Source organism: Camelus bactrianus, chromosome 11, assembly GCF_048773025.1.
Source record: "Camelus bactrianus isolate YW-2024 breed Bactrian camel chromosome 11, ASM4877302v1, whole genome shotgun sequence".
Classification (NCBI taxonomy): Eukaryota; Metazoa; Chordata; class Mammalia; order Artiodactyla; family Camelidae; genus Camelus; species Camelus bactrianus.
Window position 1 is genome coordinate 50,123,445 of NC_133549.1, and position 22,053 is coordinate 50,145,497.

Consider the following 22,053-nt stretch of genomic DNA (forward strand, 5'->3'; position numbering starts at 1 on the left):
CTGCTGACTTTCATCGGAGCTTTCTGTCTTCCTCTCTCCAGTGGCTCTGCTTTTAGTCCTCTAAACCAAGGTAATGAATCACCTGCCAGCTCAGGCCCTTGGATGCCTGATCCCTGAGTAGCTCAGGGCTCTGGTATCCTACACTAAGACTGACCGCAGACACAGCTCCCAGCCAGGATTCCATGACACGGAACACACAGGGTGGGCTTGACTGTCTGCAGCTGTGTTTCTTCTCACATGTGGAAACTGTTCACCTTCTTCAACCACCCACAGAGAAAAGCAGCAGAAACAGATGGACGTTAGAGACCACCTGGTACTCAGAATTTCTTGTCTGGAACTACACTGTACAGGAATAAAAAAAAATACAGTGAAACAGCTAAAGTTCCGGAAATGTATGCAGAGCCCTCTATATATACCAGACAGTATAACTTTTAAAAATTGTGAATCCCCATGTTGCATACCTGAAACTTATATAATATTGTATATCAACTATACCTCAATCAAAAGAAAAGTTAAAAAAAATACCAGACATGTTATTGTTTGCGGCACAATTTATTATCAGGTCATGGTACTTAGGTACATTATAGGTATTGACTGAACACCATTGTGACCTTTCTTGAGACAAAGCAACCCCCAAAGAAAGCTTCAAAATGTGCAAAATTAATAAATATCAAATGTTCTGATCTAAAATGTATAAATATAAAATATCAGTCATTTCTGGAAACATCTTAAGAAAATCCAGCAACCACATGTCCACGGGTAGGTGTCTGGTGTTGACAGTGCTAATCTTCGGAACGTATCACCTCAGATCCAGCACGATTATTTTTATGTCTTTTACCAACACATGTTTGCATATCTACGAAAGAAAAAACTGGCTTCACATCATGATGTTTAACGTGATTCTCTTTAGGGAGGGACCTAGAATTTCCTAAATTAAAACTATTTCTAATTAAAAACAATTTCTGCTCAGAACACATGCAATCATATTTATTCATTTTCGACAAGAAAATGTTTACAAACGGTGCCAAGTAATTTTCACTTTAAATAAATTCTAACTTGAAAACAATGTTTCTCTGATGTCACAGCCAGAGAACAGCCAAGCAAACAGAAAAAGATGCGGTCCTTTAATGTGACTTTGGGGCCATCCAAAGCTCATCAGGAAGCAGGTTAACAGTTTTCACTGAACTATTTGGGCCATATCAAGCCGACATAGTTCATGACATTGAATATGATTTTCTTTAATAACTGCTTGCTTACTTGGACTCTGAAGAAGACTGTATTTAAGTATCACAGAGACACATAAACAGAAAAGCAACTGTATGCATAATGAACTCTGCTACAGAAATACCATCGTCCCTTAGTAAACAAGACAGTCATGAGAAGAGATCAGAAGAAAATACAAAGACTGATTAATTTTCTGAGATAAGAAAATTCCAAACTAAGCAGTAAAGTTTTATCCCATATTGCGCTGCTACTATTTCTCTCCTTAAAAAAATAAAGGCACATTTATTTTTATAATGGAGGTTGTGCCTCTTTTAACGCTTCACTTATTTTGCCCCACAGACCCAGGAGGAGGGCCCTCTGGTGGCCGCCCATTTGCTCTCTGTATTTATGACCCCATATTTGTTTGGTTTGGTTTGGTTTCGCTTTTAGGTTCCACATATAAGTGAGATCACATGGTATTTGTCTTTGACTTATTTCACTTAAACTAACGCTCTCTAGATCCACCCATGTTGTTGCAAATGGCAAGATTTCATTCTTTTTTAAGGCTGAGTAACATTTCATTGTATGTATATGTATATATATATATATGAAATGTATATATATATGTGTGAATATATATATATATATATATACACACATAGTACATCTCCTTTAAGCCGCAGGGATGTAATGTACAGCACAAGAAATATGGTCAATAATATTGTAATAACTTAGTATGGGGATGGATGGTTACTAGACTCATCCTGGTGATCATTCATAATGTAAAAAACCATCACTATATACGACAGCTGAAACGAACATAATATTGTAGTCAGCTCTATTTCAATCAGAGGAAAAAAAAGGAGGAGGTGAAAAATAAATCCTACGTGCAAAGGATAACCAACGTTGTGTACTCACGCTGAACAGCCTGGGGTCCTTGGTGTGCGGATGAAAGCCCTTCTTTTTACAAGCGGAGACTTCAAGCATGCCAGCATCGGTGAGCCTGAAGATGCCAGTGCTAAGTTTCAGGGTTAAAAAAAAAGGTACGAAAACCAAGGATCATTTGGGCTTTCCATACGATTCATTTGAATGGCACAAGCAGACATATTCCGCAAATGGGATGGAGAAAGAAATCACAAATGAAAAATTTCAGTGATTTTTTTTAAACCAATCTTGCACTGACTGACCTAGAGAAAGAAACACTGGAGAGACCAGTGCCACTGCCCAGCGCCTGCAGGGCGGTAATGGGGAAGGGGCAGCTAACTGCTGTGAGAGACCACGGAGAGAAAGCTGAGACCCTGGGGGAGGAAATTACAGGTGGAAGATATGTCCAATTTTTCTAATACAGGAATAACTCGTTTTATGGCTCTCTACTGTATTTCAAAGATACTGCACTTCTTACAAATTGAAGGTTGGTGGCAACCCTGCATTGAGCAAATCTACTGGTGCCATTTTTCCAACAGCATTCGCTTGCTTCATGTCTCTGTGTCACAGTTTGGTCATTCTCACAATATTTCAGAGGTTTTCGCTCTTATATTTGTTATGATAATGAGTGACCAGTGATCTCTGATGTTATTACTCTGACTCGCTGAAGGTTCAGATGCTTGGTTAGCATTTGCGAGCAATGAAGTTTTTAAAAATTAAGGCATGTATTTTTTTTTGACATAATGCCACTGCACACTTAATAGACTAGAACATAAACATAACTTTTACATCCACTGGGAAACCGAAACATCTGTGTGCCTCGCTTCATTGCAGTATTTGCTGGTCTACAACCGAGCCCGCAGTAATTCTGAGGTCTAGATGGTGTATATGGCAGCAGGGAGCATTTACCGAGTGCTGGCGGTGGCGCCAGGCATTGTGCTAAGCCCTTTACATAGTAAACTATTGTCTAGTTTCACCTTCACATCAGTCCGTGAGGGGCAGGTATCAGGGAGGCAGAGGCTGAGGCTCACAGTGGTCAGGTATCCTGCTAAACACACCCCTTGAGGCTGGAGCCGGGATTCCAGTATCAGTTTGTCTGACTCCTCTGCTCGTAATCATGCTACAACAGTCACTGTCCCCCAAACCTAAGAAGATTTTGGAGGTAATTACACTAAGGCTAGACATTGTCTCACAACAGAATTAATATTACAGAACTAAGACCTCAAATGGCAAACTGGAATAGCATCCACTTCCAGGTTGTGCCCACTGAAGAAAGAGAACCAGTCATTCCTCCATGCGAAGGACCTTAGTGACTGCACGGCTACAGGGATGTGGGAGCCAGCGGGCCCTGACCTCTTTTTCCCAAGGGTGCAGTGTGCCTGCTCATCCAAGTGCCACAACCTGGTGTGGGGACACCCTTGAACCCAGCAGCCCCAGACAAAGCCGTACTTGAACCTCACTTACTCTTTATGCCTCGGTGAACAGACAATGGCGATGGCCTCCGGCAGCATGAGCTGATAGGAACAGTGCGTGTGAAGATCAACGCTGGATAAGAATGCAGTTTGCGTCGGATGTGTCTATAAAAAGAAAAGGGGACGATCTCATTGGGTGAGCTGAGTCTTAGCTGAAGCCATAGCCGACTCTAAGAAAAAGAACTCAAGTCAGGTACTTTTTCCTTTTTACCATCATTAATCAAGTCAGGATTCTGACATCTTGCTGATATAACCCTTCCCTTTGTGCATCTGTGGAATAACTATGACTTTGGGAAGACGCTCTTGGGAGGGGTCATGTACTTTCTGCGCATTGGGAAAGATAAAACTGGAAATTTGCCAGCGGCTTTAAATAGATCCTCATTTAATCACTACAATGCATCTGGGAGATAATTATGGTATTATCTCGGTTTTATGCACAAGGATCCTGAGGCTCCTTTAAGTGACTTGCCTGTGATCACACAGCTGGTAAGGAGCAGAGTCGTGACTGGAAACCCAGAGATATTTCTATACAAAACTATGGGCACGAACGGAAAGTTTGCACTAAATATACCACACTTTGCTGGTATCCTTTTGTGGACTGTCACTGCCTGCAAATGGAGGAACAGAACTCTGCGATGGTGAAGGTGTTTGGGACTCATCTTGCATGATAAGAAGGAAGGGGACTATATGCAATATCCTGTAGTAACCTATAGTGGAAAAGAATACAAAAGCAATTATGTGTATGTAAATGTGTGGCTGAAACATTATGTTGTACACCAGAAATTGACACAACATTGTAAACTGACTACACTTCAATTAAAAAAAAAGAAAAGCAAACAAACAAACAAACAAATAAAAAAGGGAAGGGGAGATTATAAATTAAAAGAACTATCTTCCAGGTCTTTGGCTACATGCAAACTTGTGTTTATGAGAGACAGATCAAAGGTTCCTATTTGAGTATGTAAAATACATGCATCCATAATGATTTTTAAATTCACAATAAGCCCCAACTACCCCTGAAAAAAGGAATGTGACCATTTAAATCATGAATCAAGGTCTTAGTCATGCTGGGTCCTGGCTCCATCACTTACTAGTTGTGCGACACCTTGGAAATTCCTTATCTCCTCATGATTATTTTGTCCATTGTAAAATAAGGATACAATCATTTTCTTCATAGGATCGTAATGAAAATTAAATAAGACAATCCATGTAAAAGTCTTAGAACAATGCCTAGCACACAGAAAGGAATCAAAACCATTAACTATCGTGATTGCTGCTGTTGTTATTTTAATGTTGTCATTAACTAAAGGGCATAGATTCATAGAAATCACTTCATGTTTTTACATGTAACTATGATCTGTTGAAGAAATGTTGGGGGAGGGAAATAGCTCAGTGGTAGAGCTCAGACTTAGCATGCACAAGGTCCTGGGTTCAATCCCCAGTAATTACATTAAAAAAAGATTAAAAGAATAAATAAGTGAGAAAGATATGCAAGATTTTAAAACTCCTTTATACTCTAATAGAACGAAGGTAAAACCATTGATACCTATTCACAGAAAGATACATGTTCTGCAAGGAAGAAAATAACTATTGGTCTGCAAAGACCTAGATCAACTGAAGAATAGAAATTCTCTTAACTTTTGAAACCCAGACTTTTAGTGAGGGCACACGTGGGAGAGTCTGACTGCCTGCCACCTGATTCACTGAAAACCTTCTATTCATATATAGAGCCTTCGATGCCTTGATGAAAAAGTAAGAAGTGTTCAAAGAAATTCTAGTGCTGAAGAGGCAGCCAGCAGACTGTGAAACAGACAAATCACTCTCCTGTCAATTTATTTCCAGACTGAAAGCTCACCATAAGACATTCTTTTGTTTGTTTTTATTGCTTTTGTTTTGTGGTTTTGTGTTGCACCTTAAGACTTTCTGAGCCCTTCATTTCTGCCAAGAGGAATCATTCCCACTGCAATAAAGACCGCTCTACCATGGAAGAATGGTGCTTCAACCCCATGCCACATTCTACGGAAATAAAAATGATGATGGTGTTGATGATGATGACGTTGTCAACAGCAGCAAATGCCATTTATTGCAACTGAATATTGTGCCAGGCACTGAACTAATCACTTTCCATGAATTATCTCATTTAATTCTTGCAACAAGAAGAGTAGGTAAGTGCTACCATTATTCCCACTTTACAGATGAAGAAACTGAGCCAAGCAGAAGAGTAAACAACACGCTGAAGGACACGGAGCTAGCTAAGTCTCAATTCACACCCAGATCCGTCTGATTCTTTTCTGACAATTCCTATGATTAATCCATAACTAAAAAAAATTAGCTCTAGAATTTGTTGCTATCCTTATGCCAATAAAAATCATCACAAAAAGTCATCACAATCACTCTAATTTAGAATTGCATCTTAGTGTTTTCATTGAACGACAACGGTGAAATAAACAAAAAGCCAAGTCATAGGATTCTAAGATTATGCCAAATTTATTATCTAAATGTCAACTTCATTGTTGCATACATTATATGCACAGGTCATAAAGGAAAAACCTTTGTTTATAATGTGGGAAATATTTTGTAAGATAAACTAACATTGAGTTTTCAGCATAAGTGTAATTTGACTGTCATTCTTTCTCAATTTATGTTACAATTCTTTGCTATAATTTGTTTTGCTTCAAAGCACATTTCTTCTTACAGAAAATTACATTAAACTAAATAATGCCTTTAAAATTCAGCTATTTCTAAGCAAACAGTAAGGTACATTACTTCCTGTTAAGGAAAACAAACAGACATAGAAAGTTTCTGCAAACTCTTCATTATAACTTCCTGTATTTGAGAGGTGGTTTATACTTTTCAAAGGGCTTTTATGTAAAGCTGGTATCTAGTTTACAGCTCACACAAACCCAGTGAGGGAGAGAAGGCATTCATTAGCCCTACTTAATCAATGAGGGCACCTAGATACAAGAAGGTTAGGAGTCCTGCCCAAGGGCACACAGTAATTTCCAGGTGAGGTCAGGACTGTATCTTCCTTGCCCTCTTGAATTACAGAGCACCAGATGCTTGGTGATCGTGTGTGCAGGTGTGGATGTGAATGTGTGTCCTGCCCCTACTTCTCTAAAAGCAAGTAAAATAAATAATGGCCACTTATCACTCTTCAGGGCCCCAGGATGTGCTCTGGAAATCTTGGCCAGCATCCATGTAGTGAGATGACTTGTCCTTACTCCAGGCCCAGATGTGTGAGACCGAACAGAAAAATGTCCCCTCGACAGATTAAGCCATAGATGGAAATGTAGAATATCATCACTTTTGACAATAGCCACAATTTTCTGAGTCCCTAGAAAAATGTGCCGGGAAACTCACTGACATTATTTTATTTAATCCTCACCATCACACGAAGTCCATTATTATGATCCCCATTTTATGGATGATAAAGTTAGTACTAAGATTGCTTAGATAACCTGCCAACATTCCTACAGTGAATTCTGAACAGAGCTGAGATCTAAACTGGTGTCTTTGATGTGTAAGCCCTTTCCTGCCCCTATGATAGCCTGGTGGATGTTGGAACCCAGTGTTTTTGGCCCCATCCCTTTGGTCGTATACTGTGGCTGTAGTGTATATTCTTGATCTGTAGGGGAGGTGCAGAGGTCCCTATCTAATATACAAACACCTGTTTAAAAGAAACATTTTTGGAAATTTTTTTTTTCATTTTTGGGGGCAGGAGGTTTATTTAAGTTTGTTTATTTATTTATTTATTATTTATTTAATGGAGGCACTGGGGATTGAACCCAGGACCTCGTGCATGCTAAGCACACGCTCTTATCACTGAGCTATACCCTCCCCCCAGACATTTTTTAAAAAATAATCTACATTAGGCCCACAGCAAAGAGAAAAGAAAAAATTAATAATTGTCTGATCATATTAGACAATTTTAAATCTGACCAGGTCTCCATTAAACTATGTAAAGTCATCAAAACAAGTCACCTAATTTCCAAATGTTTCCCTCTCTTTTAACTTTGGATGGTGGAAAAAAGTATACCATAGCGGTCCCCAAATCCGGATTGAAGAAAATGCTTTAAGACGATGACATTTATTACGCTTGAAAAAATTAAACAATTTAAACTAAGTCTAATTTCCTCCAGGAGGAAAACAGCCCGCCACCTAAATAAATAAATAAATACACAAACAAACTGAAACCCAAAGGTCAAACGTACATGGATCCAGCCCAGAGTGAGGAGATCGTGTTGGTCCTGAACACTGAATAATTCTTCTACATTCTCCACGTCACAATAGTCTGGTCCTGCAGACTGCTTTGGCACAATTAAGTGGGTAATAGTAAACTCATTATATGTCTGAAAAATGAAGAGCGAAAAGAATAGTAAGAGTCTGATAGGAAGAAAAAAACAAAAAGCCTGAGTAGGAACTGCAATGCTTTGATAAGCCTAGAAAGTACCCCACCACTTAGGTCACCCTCCTCCCACTCCCCTCACAATTCAAAACCAAAGCCCCAGATCTGAAAATGGATTATTTGGCCAAAATTTGAGAGTCAGTTGTTTGGAGCTTGAAACCCATTTTCACAATAGAAAATGTGTCATAAATAAGAGTTAGCATCCCAGCTGGTCCCTGGAAGTTTAGTTAATAAATAATGTTGTGCTATGTTACATCTGCAGTGGAAAAATCAGAACAAAGCCAACAGGAAGTTTATTTGGAGGCGGAGATACTGAGAATTTCGTGGTTTTACTGAAGGACATTTCTAAGGTTTGTGAAGGTTGATGGTCTTGTTTTTATTTTATTAATTATTATTTAATTTCACGTGAAGACTTGTGACATTCTTCTATTATGGGGAGAGGTCATTGAGATTTTCCATAATTAAGGTAATGTTTTAGATTTGCGATTAGATCGAGAGAAAGGAAAAGTAAACTGACCCCCTCAGGTAAAGATAAGAGTTGAAAGGAAGAGGCTTGTAAACTAATAATAGGATCCTCAGATAAGAGATGTTTATGCCATGAGGAGCCGTCCATCTCTCCACAGCGCCATCTTTTCCCCCATCTTAGGATTTTCCGCAAACTGGGCGCTATTCTTTCGGCCTTGAGTACAACCCTTCTCCCCCTCCCCTCTCCTTTCATGGCTAACTGTACGTATTCTGCAGGCCCAGCACGGACAGCACCTTTCAAAGAAGCCCTTCTTGGTCCTTCCAGACAAGGTTTCCCGTTTACACTTTCCCATGATACCTTGCACCTCCACTGAGCGCACGCAGCCCTGCTTATAACTAATCATCTGCCTAGTTCTTTATAAGCATCATGTAGGCGTCCTGTGGCAAAGACTGCGGCTGTTGTAGCCTGCTGAATGCCAATACCTAGCCCAGTGCCTGTAAATGTTTCTCTGATGAAGAAATGAATGAAGAATGAATTAATGAATGAATGACTCCAACTAAGTACAATGTGTGGTCTTGGGGAGGAGGCACCCATAGCACACTGCCCCCTGCAGGGCAAACAAGGTGGCTGTGGGCAGGAGACGGCTGCTCATTCCCCTGGGCTTGTCTTCTAAGCCTCCTCCCACCTGGAGGAAGCGTGAGGATCCAACACTGGAATGTAGTAGGACAATGTGTGTTGAATGAAACATTTAATTAAATGGCAGTTCCCAAGTAAATGTTTAGGAGTGAAAATGTGCCTGGACTCGGAAATAGGCACTGATACTGAAAGGAGAGTACCCAGGAGCACCTTCCAAATAAACACGGTTCCTTTCTTGAAGCAGAAATTAAATGCACTTCTCTTTTATCTCCTTCTATTCTGACATTGTCTTTCATCACTTACTTCTGATTAAAATCTTCCTTAAATATGATCCGTGTTATAAGATTTCATCATGTTGAAACTACTGCCCTTAAAAAACCCCACAAAACTCTAGGGTTTTTTTTGCATGTATCTGAAAAAGGGTGGCAAAAAGCAGGTAGAGTTAATTAGATGAATGTATGTGAAACTAACAATTGCAATGGAAATTTGATTTAGAAAACTGGATGGCTCTGGAAATCTGAAACCCACCATTTTTCTAAACAAAATTTAATTTATGGTTAGATTAGTTCTTTACAAGAAGCTTTTATAGCATCCCTAAAGTTTTAAAATCCATTTGCTAGAAGGATAATTCCATTAATAATGACAGCAGTTTTATGAAATTAATCTATGTAAAGTTAATGTTTCTGACACTTAAGATGCTTTTACTCTGCTCAGCTTATCAGAAAGTCAGTTCTACTGAGTATCCTGTGCAGAGAAGATATGAAACAAAGACATTACCAGTTTTCCACAGAGTATTCCACACGTTTCTATTCCTCTCACTGTATTAGATTCTGCCAGCATCAGAAATTTGTGGCAAAGATCTCTTGATAAAACAACAAATCGCAGTCCTTCGACCACTAAATCTAAGAAACAGAAAAGGAAGAAAAACCTAAAAAACAAATCTTACATCCCATCCATCATAATTGTTTTTTCAAGTGACTGCAAGTAAATCCATTCTCTGGGTTCTATTTTAAAACTCTTAAAAGTGAACACTGACTAGAAGGAGGGTAAAATTATACTTTGCATACAAATTATTTATATACAAGTGGGAAGGTGCATCTTTGTGCCTAGGTCAACCCTTCACACGTATGTAAATGAGTGTGTTTTCTTTCAGCACAAAGCGCATAGGCTGCATAGAATACATTTCATACTCTCTGTAAGGCACAGGATAAATATTCTTTTGTTTGTGTGTTTACCATGTGTTCCTTATATCTTATGAAAGTTGGTGATCGTTAAGTAAAAGCACCATGCTTTCAGAAATAATTGGCAGTAGAGTCATTTATAAAGTGGTTGTCTCTCATCACTTCTTCAAAATAAATGGAAACACAAACTCCATCTGACAGTGTCTGCCGGGAAGAATTCCCTATTTGATTTTGGAAACCTGCCAGCACTGATGCAACAGTCCCAAGCAGCACTCATTTTTGGCAGAAACACATAATCCATTTGGAGGTTAACTACCCATGTGTACAGATCCTCCTGGGCCAGGGATATGCTAAATATTTAAATTTAATGACTGAGCAAAGTTCTAGACAAACAAATTTTGCTTCATCTTCTTTCCTCTCCAATGTTAAATGTTTACCTTTCGGATTCACGCGTTTCTTGGTTAAAATACGTGAAAGAAAAAAAAAGTGCTGGAAATTCTTCTCTTAAAATCTCTGTATCACGACCAAATATAGTCCTGTTTATTATAGAGTCTCTGCTCTATTGGAAGGGGGCAGAGATCACATTTCCTAAATGTTAAGGTTACCTAGAACAAAAGCTAGATGGTACTGAAAGACGAGCTCTCTCATTCACAGCCCATCATATGGGGAGCAGTAATAAAATGAGGAGGCCCCGCCCAGAGGTCGCAGTAATGTGGTCCCAGCAGAACAGCTCCCCCGTCTTGTGGGAGTGTATTTCCTCACTTACTCTGCACAGCACTTAGAGTCGCAGCTGGCTTTAAGGCCCTGTTTACGGGAGGAGAGTGGCCAGCGTAATTGGTTGCATCACTCTTATTAGGCTGATCTGCAAACACGTTCAGCAGGGAATTGTTCTGGTGTGTGGAGAAGCAGGACAAAGCACTCCCATCAATCTGCTCCGACAGCGCTGGGGTTTCCTGGCTGCGCATCTGACCCCGGGCTAATTCTTGCTTCTTGAGCTGATCTTCAAAAAACAAAAACTGCTCGGATTCCAGCTGCTGCTGGCGCATCTGAGCGATCCGCTTCCTTTCCGCCTCTATCAGTCTCTGATGTTCCAGTTTTTTGAGAATTTCAGCTTTATATTTGTTCTAAAAAATGTAGTTGCCAGAACGAAAGGTTAGTTTCTAAGGCAAAAATATCGCACTGGGATTAGACACTTTCAACCTTCCAGCAGACAGAGACACAGGAAGCCACTGTGATATGCCCGCAGGGACACTCCCGAGACCATGAGGAAAACGTGTGACATCGTGGTGAAAGCCCCTTAACTTGATTACGGGGGCAGTTCTAAACCCATTCATATTTTACCAGAGACAGGTCAGGACAGTCAAGTTCCCTCCATTCTCCTGTGCTTTTAAATATTAGAAAATCAAGACCAGGATTGTCTGCCCAGCCTGAATGACCAGATCATATCTCAGAAATGGTTGTATCACCCTAGACCACACTGTCCAATATAGTGGCCACTAGCTACACGTGCCTATTTAAATTTAAACTAGTTAAAATTAAATGAAATTAGAAATTCACTTCCTCATTTTAAGTACCACTGGCTAGTGGCTCCCATCTCAAACAGTGCCAAACAGAACATTTCCATTCTCACAGGAAGTTTTTGGGTCAGTGCCGCCCTGGAACCTTCTGCATTTGCCTCTAGAACTCACAGTGCTGGAACTTTATGGAGGAGGGGGAAATCACTGAGACGTGGTTCTCAGAATGTGGTCCAATCATCTCTACCAGAACAAACTAGGAGTTTGGTTAAAAGTGAAAATCTCCAAGCTCCCCAATCTTAACAAAGATATCCAGCTATTATTAGGTCAGAGGATACATCTTTAATAAGCTTCCCAAGTGATTCTGATGAAAACTAGACTTTGGGAGCTACGATAGGGCAGGAGTTGGGTCGGGGACACAGTTTACAGCAGCCCTTTAATGTGCACATGGACCCCCCTGGGTCTTATTATAGGGCACACCGGGGTGGGGCCTGGGAATCTGCATTCTCACAGGCTCCCAGATGATGTGAGTGTTGCCTGTAGCCAAGGCTTTACCCATGTGTCTGTTCATCTCTCCAAGGCATAAAGGCTGCCATTCTATCCCCTGAAAGATGTCTACCTGTTGTATATTTGGGTACCACTGTGGACTGTGAAGTGACAGGTAACCAAAGGCTGACCGTGTAACAGTTCCTGAGGGCCTTCCTCCCAGAGAGACCCCGAGGGGCTGACCGTACACACTGCTGAGCATGGAAGGGAGACCTAAGTGGGCTTTTCCCTCCATTCCTATTGCCCTGTATGAGCCGCCAAAATGGTTTTTGACTTTCATAGTTCAAGTCAAATCATTGGCATCCTCACTGGAAGAAAGCTTCTGATTTCAACATTCCTTCTGTCACTTAGTCAACACACCTCCCTCCAACCTGCCTTCTCGCTACACCAAAGAAGTAGGGAAGGACTGTGACCGTGTTCAGAGGTAACAAGATTGCACTGAACTGCAAGGCAGTAAAAGTGACACCTTCCAAAGCACACAGAGACATACTCAAACCAAACAGCAAACAACCTTTATCACAACGCTATAAACATTAAGAGTTTCGGTGTTGAAGCTAGAGAGCCTCTAGACTGAGTGGTCAGTTTCCTCTTTCAACACCCTTCAGTCTCTTAGACATCATTATCATTCTCACTCTTCATTTAATAAGAATCCAGAAGTCACCACTCCTTGGTGAAGTGATTATATTTCACTCGTATGATTAGCTATTGCTTCATCTCAATGCAGTATTGACTATAATATTTAAGAATCTAATTCACATTTCCAAGGCCTGCATAATTAGACACATTAGAAACCATATACTATTCTCCCCACCTCTCCTACTGCCTCTGTTCATTACTAGAGAACAGCCATCTGGCTTAAGGTTACACTGGCAAGATCTGGTCAAAAAAGCTCTGTTTAAATCACTATAAGAAGTCTACCCTCTAATGTTTCACTTTATAATTTGTTGGAGGGAAATGAAAATACCACATCTTTGGTACAAGTGCTTAACCTGGACATTGACAAGAGTTTTTTATGGGTTTCACATCACTATATCTTTAATTTTTTTTAGTTAATGCATTTAACATTTGAAAAACACAAGAAAATGAAATTCAAAAAATATTTGCATAGAAAACGGTCATGAAATAGATGTACAAACTGAACTTACTTTGCTTTGCAGATATTCTTGGTATTCTACATTGTATTTCTTTAAAAGGTCCTTTTTCAATTCATCTGTTCTTGGGAATGCAACCTCCTTCAGTTTCTTTAAAAAAATACATATATACATAGTGATTAGTGGGATGGTCAGTATAGTCTTTCAGATCGTCAGCTGAAAAAGAAAAATAGCTGCTATGTGTGTCAGAAATCAAGACACGTGTAACCAAAAATGATGGTGAAAAAAAAATCAGCCTTTTCTGGTGCTCCAAAATATAACTTTTCAGTAGAGGAGAGAAAAAAGTATCCCCTTCGTAAAACCTTTATTAACTCCACTGGTTAGATACGCATTTTGATTAGAGCGGTACCTCCGTGTTAGGTAGTGGGTTTGCAACTGCACATCCATGTAAATTATATGGCATTAGAGTTAGAAAGGACATCGGAGAACAGGGTAGGTGGAAATCCCAGGCTTGACAGACTGTAAAAAGCAGCTGAGGCACCTTTCATAAAAATGTAGCTTTCCAAGCCTAATCCCAGATCTACTGAATCAACATGTTTAGAGAAGGGACTGGGGAATCTGGATCTCAAACAACTTCCCAGTGATTCTTAGTGGAGGAGAATCTGACACAGGAAGCACCATCCCCTTCTGCAGAGATGAGGAAGCAATGGCTGAGAGAGCCCGAAAGGCTTGCCCGGTGTCATACACCTAGCTAGTCCCCCTGTAAAAGACTAAAACCCAGATCTCCTAACTTTGGCCAAGCTCTTCCACTAAAATTTCTCTGCTCTTCATCTTTTGTCATCCATCCATCAATTTATCCATTTATTCAACAAGCACAGAGAAAATGTCTATGGTTTTGGAGGATTTTTCCCCTCCCCTACAAGTAAAAATAAGAATAACCCTAAATTAGAGTAAAAGAGACACCTTGGTAGCCTAAGACCTTTGGTTTCCATACAGAACTTTCTGAGAGTAAGTGAATGAGAGAACTGAAGGGAAATGCTACCAAAAGACCTGACAGTGAATGACCCATCAGATGGTGTATGGAAATTAAGAAATGTAGATGACCACTCGACAAAATGTGTGTCCCACTTACAGGCAGCCTCAGGTCTGATACGAGTGGTAAAAAAGCCTTTATTCTATTTTGTGGTGAAGTACATTTTGAGAGTTATTTAAAATTTCATGCTGTGATTGGCTTTGCATATACTGTTTTTGCTTCCATCACATAAAATCAACCCAAAGTATTTAAGACAAGTAAATGGAAAACATCTTTTCAATATTATTTTTAAAAATATATTCTTAGTTAACAATATTTGATACTATATATGTAGCAAAGGTTGATGATAAATAAATGTATTTCAACAACCTTCCTTTTCCTTTGGAATATTTCAGGCCACCCACTAAACACTTCATTGTCTCTTAGGCTAGTACTATGAGAAGCAAGTAATTAGAACTTTGTGGCTACCTTCATAATCAATACTGATTTTCAAACAGGTGCTGGGTTCAGGACTGTATGGAATAATCAAAATCAGCCAAAAAGACTGTCTTGAATACATATGGGGAGGTAGACAGCCATTCTCTCCATCTGGGAGGCATTATGAGATAATTCCTCCTTCATATGTATTGAGTACTTTCTTAATTTTTTTTCTTTTCTTTTTTCTCCCAGGTTCAAGCAGACCTCCCACAGTAATGGTGATTAAAGGTCTAAGAAGCGATTGAAACATCATAGCTAATGGAATGAATTTTTTTGCTCTCAAATTCTTGAGAGGATGAGACAGAGGGGAAAGGAAGGGAGTGGATCAATAATGGATACTCATGGAGCATTTGGTCCCTCCAGGGGAGAGTCGATCCCACAGTACCTTCATAATATCCTGCTTTTCGGGTACTGCACACTGCTGGTAATCTCGATGGTTGGGAAGCTTTTCTACAAACAAACTAGAGAAAGAGAAAACATATCCTTAGTATTATACGACAGAAAAAGCTCAGTGAGGATTTCTGAGAATGAACCTCCTTTGCAAGAAGGACATGGTTAATGACATTGTTTAACCTATATTCTTTCCATCTGCATTGCCATCAAAGGTTGGCATTATAGGATAGTTAAGCTCAGCAAACTAAGCACTGAGGTTAAGAGAGTTAAGGTCAGGTTGCTACCTGAATAGACCACTTCACTTTGGTTTTTCTCTGGTCCTGGGCACTTAATCCCATGAGAGCACCATTTTCCTTACATGTACTGCTGGCAACACTGATGAGCATGTGAAACGTAAGAGCTTGGAAGGACAGATGTAATCCCTTCTCACCACTGAAACAGACTTGAAGGACCACTGATGAATCAGTAGTGACGGGGTACATACATTAAACATTCTTGCATGAAAATTCATAACTAAGAGAAACGACAGCCAGAACCCCTAACGCATTAGGAGGTGATAATTCAGAGTTAATTATTTTTCATTACCTTTTGATTAATCAATGTGATTTTTTCAATTAAAACAAAAATAAGGGGTTTGGCTCAGATGAAGTAATTTTTGGTAACAGGAGATTCTCTCAATCAGTAAGCTGGCAAATTGGTAGGGAAAATCCAATCCCATTTCTGTTATCTCAAACCAGGATATGTTATTAACAAATATCTAGCTAATGTGAAATGTGGTATTTTTACATGGCTATTTTGGTGTAATGACTTTCACTCAACATTTTGGAAGCTCTTCTATACGTGCAATTCTCACACAGCTGAATATTTGCGTTAAAAAAATACTAACTACAATGTGAAACCGACTACTACACACGACCCACGAATCAGTTCTTTCCTGTGATCACCAACTTATCTCCTAGTCTCAACCCATCAAATCAAATTTTAAAACTGTAAATGGCATGTCCCAAGTTCTTCAGATGGAGCTACAATATGACTTCTGCCCTCATAAAGCTTGCATTGTGGAAAGAGAATGACACAAAACAAGAAATTTTTTTTGTGAAGAGAGAGAAGGGGGCACAGGTTACTGGGTTGGCCTGTTGAGAGGCGTTTGATATACACGAGCCTTAACCTGGTCCCTGATCTTCTTCCATCCCTAAGCCTCAGAGATGGTTTAAGGATGCCTTTGAGGACATTGCTTGGTAACTTAAAAACCTGGACGTTTGACGCTTTTGGAACCTGCGAAATCGGTCTGAATAAGAAAACATGCCTGGCATCCAAGCTGTCTCACCAAAATACCCTGTAAATATTTTTTTTCCAATTTTCTCCAAGTCCTCCAAAGTAAAACACTTACGTTATAAATTTATTATAAAGAACATAGGCATTTTCCAAGTTTCCTTCTTCCATATACACGGACGCCATCCTCTCCATTTCTACTCCGGATCGAAAGTAGCGGCGTGGAGTGATATCTTCACTGATGGTAATGTTACAACCCAACTTGCTTAGGGCGCGGACTCGCTCTTCCGGACTGAGGGAAACATCTGTATGGTCAGGCATTGCAGCCAGCTTTTTCTGCAGAGCAAAATTTGAAACTCTGGTTTTAATAGGAAATGAACATGATTGAAATTAAAGATGTATTTTCTGTATTAAATACCAGACATCAATACCTAAGGAAAAATTTTCGTAAGAGTTAATGTGATAAAAAGTGATGTCTTTTTGCTTAAACATGTAGTCTACACACCAAAAAGACACACATCTCCAGGGTAAACATACCCTTTTACTGGAATAGGACTTCTTGTAGGTTTCAGCTACAATCATGTGGCAGGTCCTGGGCATGTACATGTTTTAGGTCATTTTAGGTCAAATATCATTTGACCCTACATTCTCATGAAAGCAGGCCAAGAGATGGATTCCTGCCAGGGTAGGAATCATGTCATTGTACTTGAAGGGTCTCCAAGAGATGATCTGGATTCCAAGTTACTATAAGGATTCAATCCTATTCTGGAATACATCTGGTTTAAAATAAGCTTTCAGGGCCTCCCTGCATCTTTATCAAGTGAATAAAACCCCACCAGGAAGTCCTGGAGCAGCCTTTTGAAGCATATAGACACCTCCTACTTTTTGCTTTTTTTAACGTAAAGAGACTCTTGGCTCCCCACATAACAGTGATTACACTTTTAATTAGTCCCTGACTGAGAAAATAATGATAATAATTACTAAGAAAAAGCCAATGATATTAATTACTACGTCTGTATTTTATTTAAAAAAAAAACAGCATCTATGCACATTCAGAAAAACACAGAATGTATACATTCAGGATAATTATTCAATTATTCAATTAAAAGTCAGTGTTTCTAAGAAGCCAAAAAGTCAACGTTTTTTTGTTTTTTTTTTTTTTCTGTTAAAGGCCATACAGCAAGTATCTTAGGCTCTGTGGGACAGAGTCTCTGTGTCAGGACTCAGCTCTGCTGGTGTGAACACAGCCATAAACAACACTTAAACAGTCCTGGCTGTGTTCCCCAAATCTTTGTTTACAAAAACAAACCAGTGAATGTGGTCCTCAGACCATAGTTTGCTGAGCGCTGCTTTCGACCAGTGCTTCTCACAGGATGGTCTCTGTACCAGCAACATTGGCAGCAAGCAGAAATTCCTTAAAAATGCAAATTCCTGACAGACGTCAGCTCAGATCTACAGGCCCAGGATTCCTAGATGTGGGCTTGGAGAACCAATGTTTTAACTAGGGCTCCCCGAGGCACCTTTGCCTTTGACAGTTTGAGAACCATGGCTCTGACCAGTCTGCCATCCTCTGATGATCCAGACAGAGCAAATTCAGCTTCCCAAGGACCCCTCAGTCACTCAAGGGCAGGTTGCAAGTTTGACCAGAGTATGGGTGGAACATTTGAGTAAGATCAGCAGAAAGGTCAAAAAGAAATCCAGGTAGACATAATTTTTGTCAGGCCATGAATTGCTGGACCAACCTTCAGAGACAGAATGTGGTGAATTAAACATGTGCCATTTTTCCAATGCCATTTGGTCGACGTTGATGGTAATTTTATAGCAGGCAGAACTCTAGAGACCTGGCATGATTTTTGTTTCTGAAGGTTTAATATAGAACCAGGGAGCCATTCACATGGTTCTCAAGGCCCCATGAAGTCAGAAGCAGGCCATCCCTCTTGTACCGTCTATTACTGTTTTGCTCTGGCCTGGAGCCATGTGGGTGAGTCCTCCTCCCTGTCTCTTTCTCCCCAAGGAAGCTCTCAGGGCCTGGGCTTCCTCATGCTGAAGGTCTCCAGCTATTCCTCTTCTGCTTGGATGAGGAAGTCCGTTCAGTTTAGAGCAGAAGGGATAAGAAGACTTACCAGTCACCCACGTTCTCTAGGTCCAAGTTAAAAGGAATAAGGGCATCCTTGATTTTGATCCTTCTCTGGCATCTTAAACCTATTTCCACTTGGTCCCGAATTCTGAGATCAGACAGGTGTGACTGGTGGCAACACCAACACTCAGATTCTTCCTAAGTGATTTCATCTTAAAGTCAAGCACACTTCCATCTATCCAAATCCTGTTGTGCTGCTCTTCAAATTCCCTGAAAGCCTTTCTAATTTTAGAGAAGCTGTTGGAAGCTTCCCCTCAGAGCTTGTGAACGCTGCACCTCAAGCCTGAGTACACACCGTCTTTTCCTACTGAGAAGCCTCCGACACCACAGCAATACAGCCACATTGTCCAGGCACACTCAGCTGTAGAGCTGGACGGCACTAAATGAAAAATACTGTTATTTGGCCACAGATAAATGCTTCAAAGACATCAGAGAGTGACTGGAAAAAATTCTGTGGAAATTAGGGTATTTTCTAAAGGGATGGATTCCCAGCCTCCTATGTGCACAAAAGTAACTAGTCCACTTTGTATTACTATAGAGTCTACACTGAGTTATAATTACTTGTGTACAAGTATTTTTGATTCCTTGTGAACTCTATGAGGGAAAGGAATCATTTTACATTCATCTCTGTCCTCTGGAGTGTAGTATATTCTAGTATATTCCCTGCAACACAAATGGTAATCAGGAAACGTATCAAATAAATGAGGAAGGGAGCAACACGATTATAATTAGATTATCTTTTGACCTGAAGATAAAAATAAGATTTCTTTTCCCTTTACAGGAATGGTGCTACCCTTTCTAAATTTAAAATTGATTTCAGAGCTACACTGGGAAACAGCCTAAAGTCTTCATCGATCTGTAATGTTTTATTTGCATAAGAGCTTCTTGCATGTAAATAAAATTTTCCAGATGAAAAAGCCTTAGTGTTCCTTTATACAATGACATGCCCATTAAAATTTTAATTATTCCTACATAGCATTCTAGTAAACCACACAAGGCACTCCATAAGGATCCTCTCTTCCTCTGCAGAGATGGCAATAGGACAGCCTTTATTATCCCAGTGCCTTGACAACAGGGGGTCAGAAAGTGAAAAGTTCTGACAATTTTTGGTTCCTCAAACATACCCTCAAAACAACTGAGCATCTGTGAAGAACTTTCTCAGAAGAGAGTGAACACTGAGTCATAACCTGTTTCAGAGCAAGACCAGGCCCTCCATTTCTTTATGTGCTGGTGCTCAGCGTTGTGCATATAGGGTATCCAGTATACTGCTGCTCCCTGGGCTGCCCCTCCAGGCTGCAGTGAGTGGGGCTGGGAGGGTTGTCAGGATGAGAGGAATGGTGATGACAGCTTTTGTTTACCAAGCCCCAGCAATAGGCTGGGAACCTTAAAAGTATAGTTTCCAAAAGTCTTAAGACACAGAGTATAAAAACAGGGCCATGGAGATTACATAATGTTCCTGTATTCAAAAAGACAGATCTGGGACACAGAATAAGCCCATGGGATCCCAAGGCCCCTGTTATTTCCTCTCCAGCACATTCATTCTTCTAAGATGTAGCTGGAGAACATGGGTACCATTCTGGGCTGCGAGGGGAAAAGATGAGAAAGACAAGAGTTTCAAGTGTGCAGACATTTACACAAGGGTCCCAAAGCAATACCTAGATGTTGAATATAAAATGTTTTCCTCCGTCATTACCACACAAGGTAAGCCTCCAATTTCTGTCCGTAAAGCAGCTGACGCACAAAGAAGTTGAAGGACCTGCTACAATATCAGCTCTGAAATTCTCTTCTCTGGTGTTGTGCTAAAGGACTACACTCCTGGAACCAGATGAATTAAAATTTTAACACATGTACGGGGAAAAAAAAGAACTATTTTTAATTCTAGCAAAGATGGTTTTATTAGTCACTTCCTCAAAGGAGGGGACCACACAGATGGATGAAAACGGCAAAGGCTCAACTTCACGAAGTAATTGTGACACATTTCACGTTCGGTGTTTCTGTTCTTCTTTTGGGGTTTTTGAACCATATGTAAAATATCGGTTGGTGTCACCTACCAGAGAATTCACAGTTAGTGGCTGATCCATGTTGTCCTGTCTCCAAGATGAAGGTGTTCGCTGCTCCTTCTCAATCACTTCATCTGTTTCCAAGACAAAAAGCAGAAGGAAGGTTATTTCTTGAAAACTCAAGTCTCAAATCCCAAACCCCAGGGTTAGTTCTGCCCCAGAAAAATATGAACAAATTGAAACAACTTACACAATCTGAGTTTTTAGAGAGACTAATGGAAATCTCTTCCCGAAAATACAAAACTGCAGGTGGTTATAAGGTTTCCTGAAGCAGACTTTTAAAGGTGGAGGTGTCAAGGGAATTAATTATTTCCTAGTAGCCAGTATGAACCTGCTGAGTGTTATCTTACTTAGAACACTATGCAAGGTAATACAGTGGGTTTAGTTTCTTCAAAAGGAGAAAGACCATTTTGATTGAAAGCATGGACTCTTCGACCTGGAGACAGTCTGGGTTTAAAGTAAGTCCTAGTACCTGGGAAGGTGGAATTCTAAGATGGTGCTGTGATTTCTGCCCCTTCGTGTTCATGGGTTTATGGAATCCCCTCCCCTTGAGTGTGGACAAGACCTGTAACTGGCTTCTACTCTCAGCAGAACATAGCAAAGGTGAGGAGATATTACTCCCATGCTTATATTCTGTCACATGGCAAAGATGAAGAGATTTTGCAGCTATATTGAGGTCCCTCATCATTTGACATTAAATTAATCAGGACAAGATTATCCTGAGTGGGCCTGACTTAATCAGGTGAGGCCTTTCAAAGAAAGGGACACTCTCCTGTGGGCCTTTAAGACTCAACTACCATGAGTTCCACAGCTGCAGCAAGATGAATTCTGCCAAGAATGACATGTACTTGGAAGAGGATCCCAAGCCTCATATCAGATCCTTACCCTGGTCGACACTGCCACTGCTGCCTTGTGGGACCCTGAGCGGAGGACCTAATTACGCTGTGTCTAGACCTTCGACCCACAGAACTGTGAGATCATAAGTGTACGAACAATCACTCTAGCTGTGTGACTGCAGGCAAATCTATAGACTTTCTGTGCATCTGAAAAAGGGGGGAAATCACAGGACCTATGTCATGTAGTTGTGATAAGGATTGAATGACTTAGCATATAAAGTGCTCAGAACAGTTTTGAGCCTATAGTAAATATCATATCAATATCAGCTATTATTAGAATCTTGATTTCACAATTGAGGAAATTAAGGCTCAGAGATGTTAAACGAATGTACCCAAGTTCAGATAAC

The 22,053-nt window shown here is 40.2% G+C and overlaps 1 protein-coding gene across 5 annotated transcripts in view; it reads right to left on the reverse strand.

Moving 5' to 3' along the window:
* Positions 1–533: 533 nt before the first annotated feature.
* Positions 534–22,053, reverse strand: part of STAMBPL1 (STAM binding protein like 1) — a 41,406-nt gene continuing 19,886 nt past the window's right edge. For 4 of the 5 annotated variants that reach the window (XM_074373988.1, XM_074373989.1, XM_074373987.1 and 1 more), the window contains exons 2-10: positions 20,802–20,884; positions 16,732–16,949; positions 15,334–15,409; positions 13,493–13,588; positions 11,054–11,411; positions 9,884–10,008; positions 7,811–7,948; positions 3,592–3,704; positions 534–2,221 (exon numbers count right to left, since the gene is read on the reverse strand). In XM_074373988.1, the coding sequence (XP_074230089.1) occupies positions 2,047–2,221; positions 3,592–3,704; positions 7,811–7,948; positions 9,884–10,008; positions 11,054–11,411; positions 13,493–13,588; positions 15,334–15,409; positions 16,732–16,949; positions 20,802–20,831 (1,329 nt within the window). In that variant the 5' untranslated portion in view covers positions 20,832–20,884 and the 3' untranslated portion in view covers positions 534–2,046. The remainder of the gene's footprint in view (positions 2,222–3,591; positions 3,705–7,810; positions 7,949–9,883; positions 10,009–11,053; positions 11,412–13,492; positions 13,589–15,333; positions 15,410–16,731; positions 16,950–20,801; positions 20,885–22,053) is intronic. The other variant, XM_010971248.3, reaches the window with a different exon arrangement.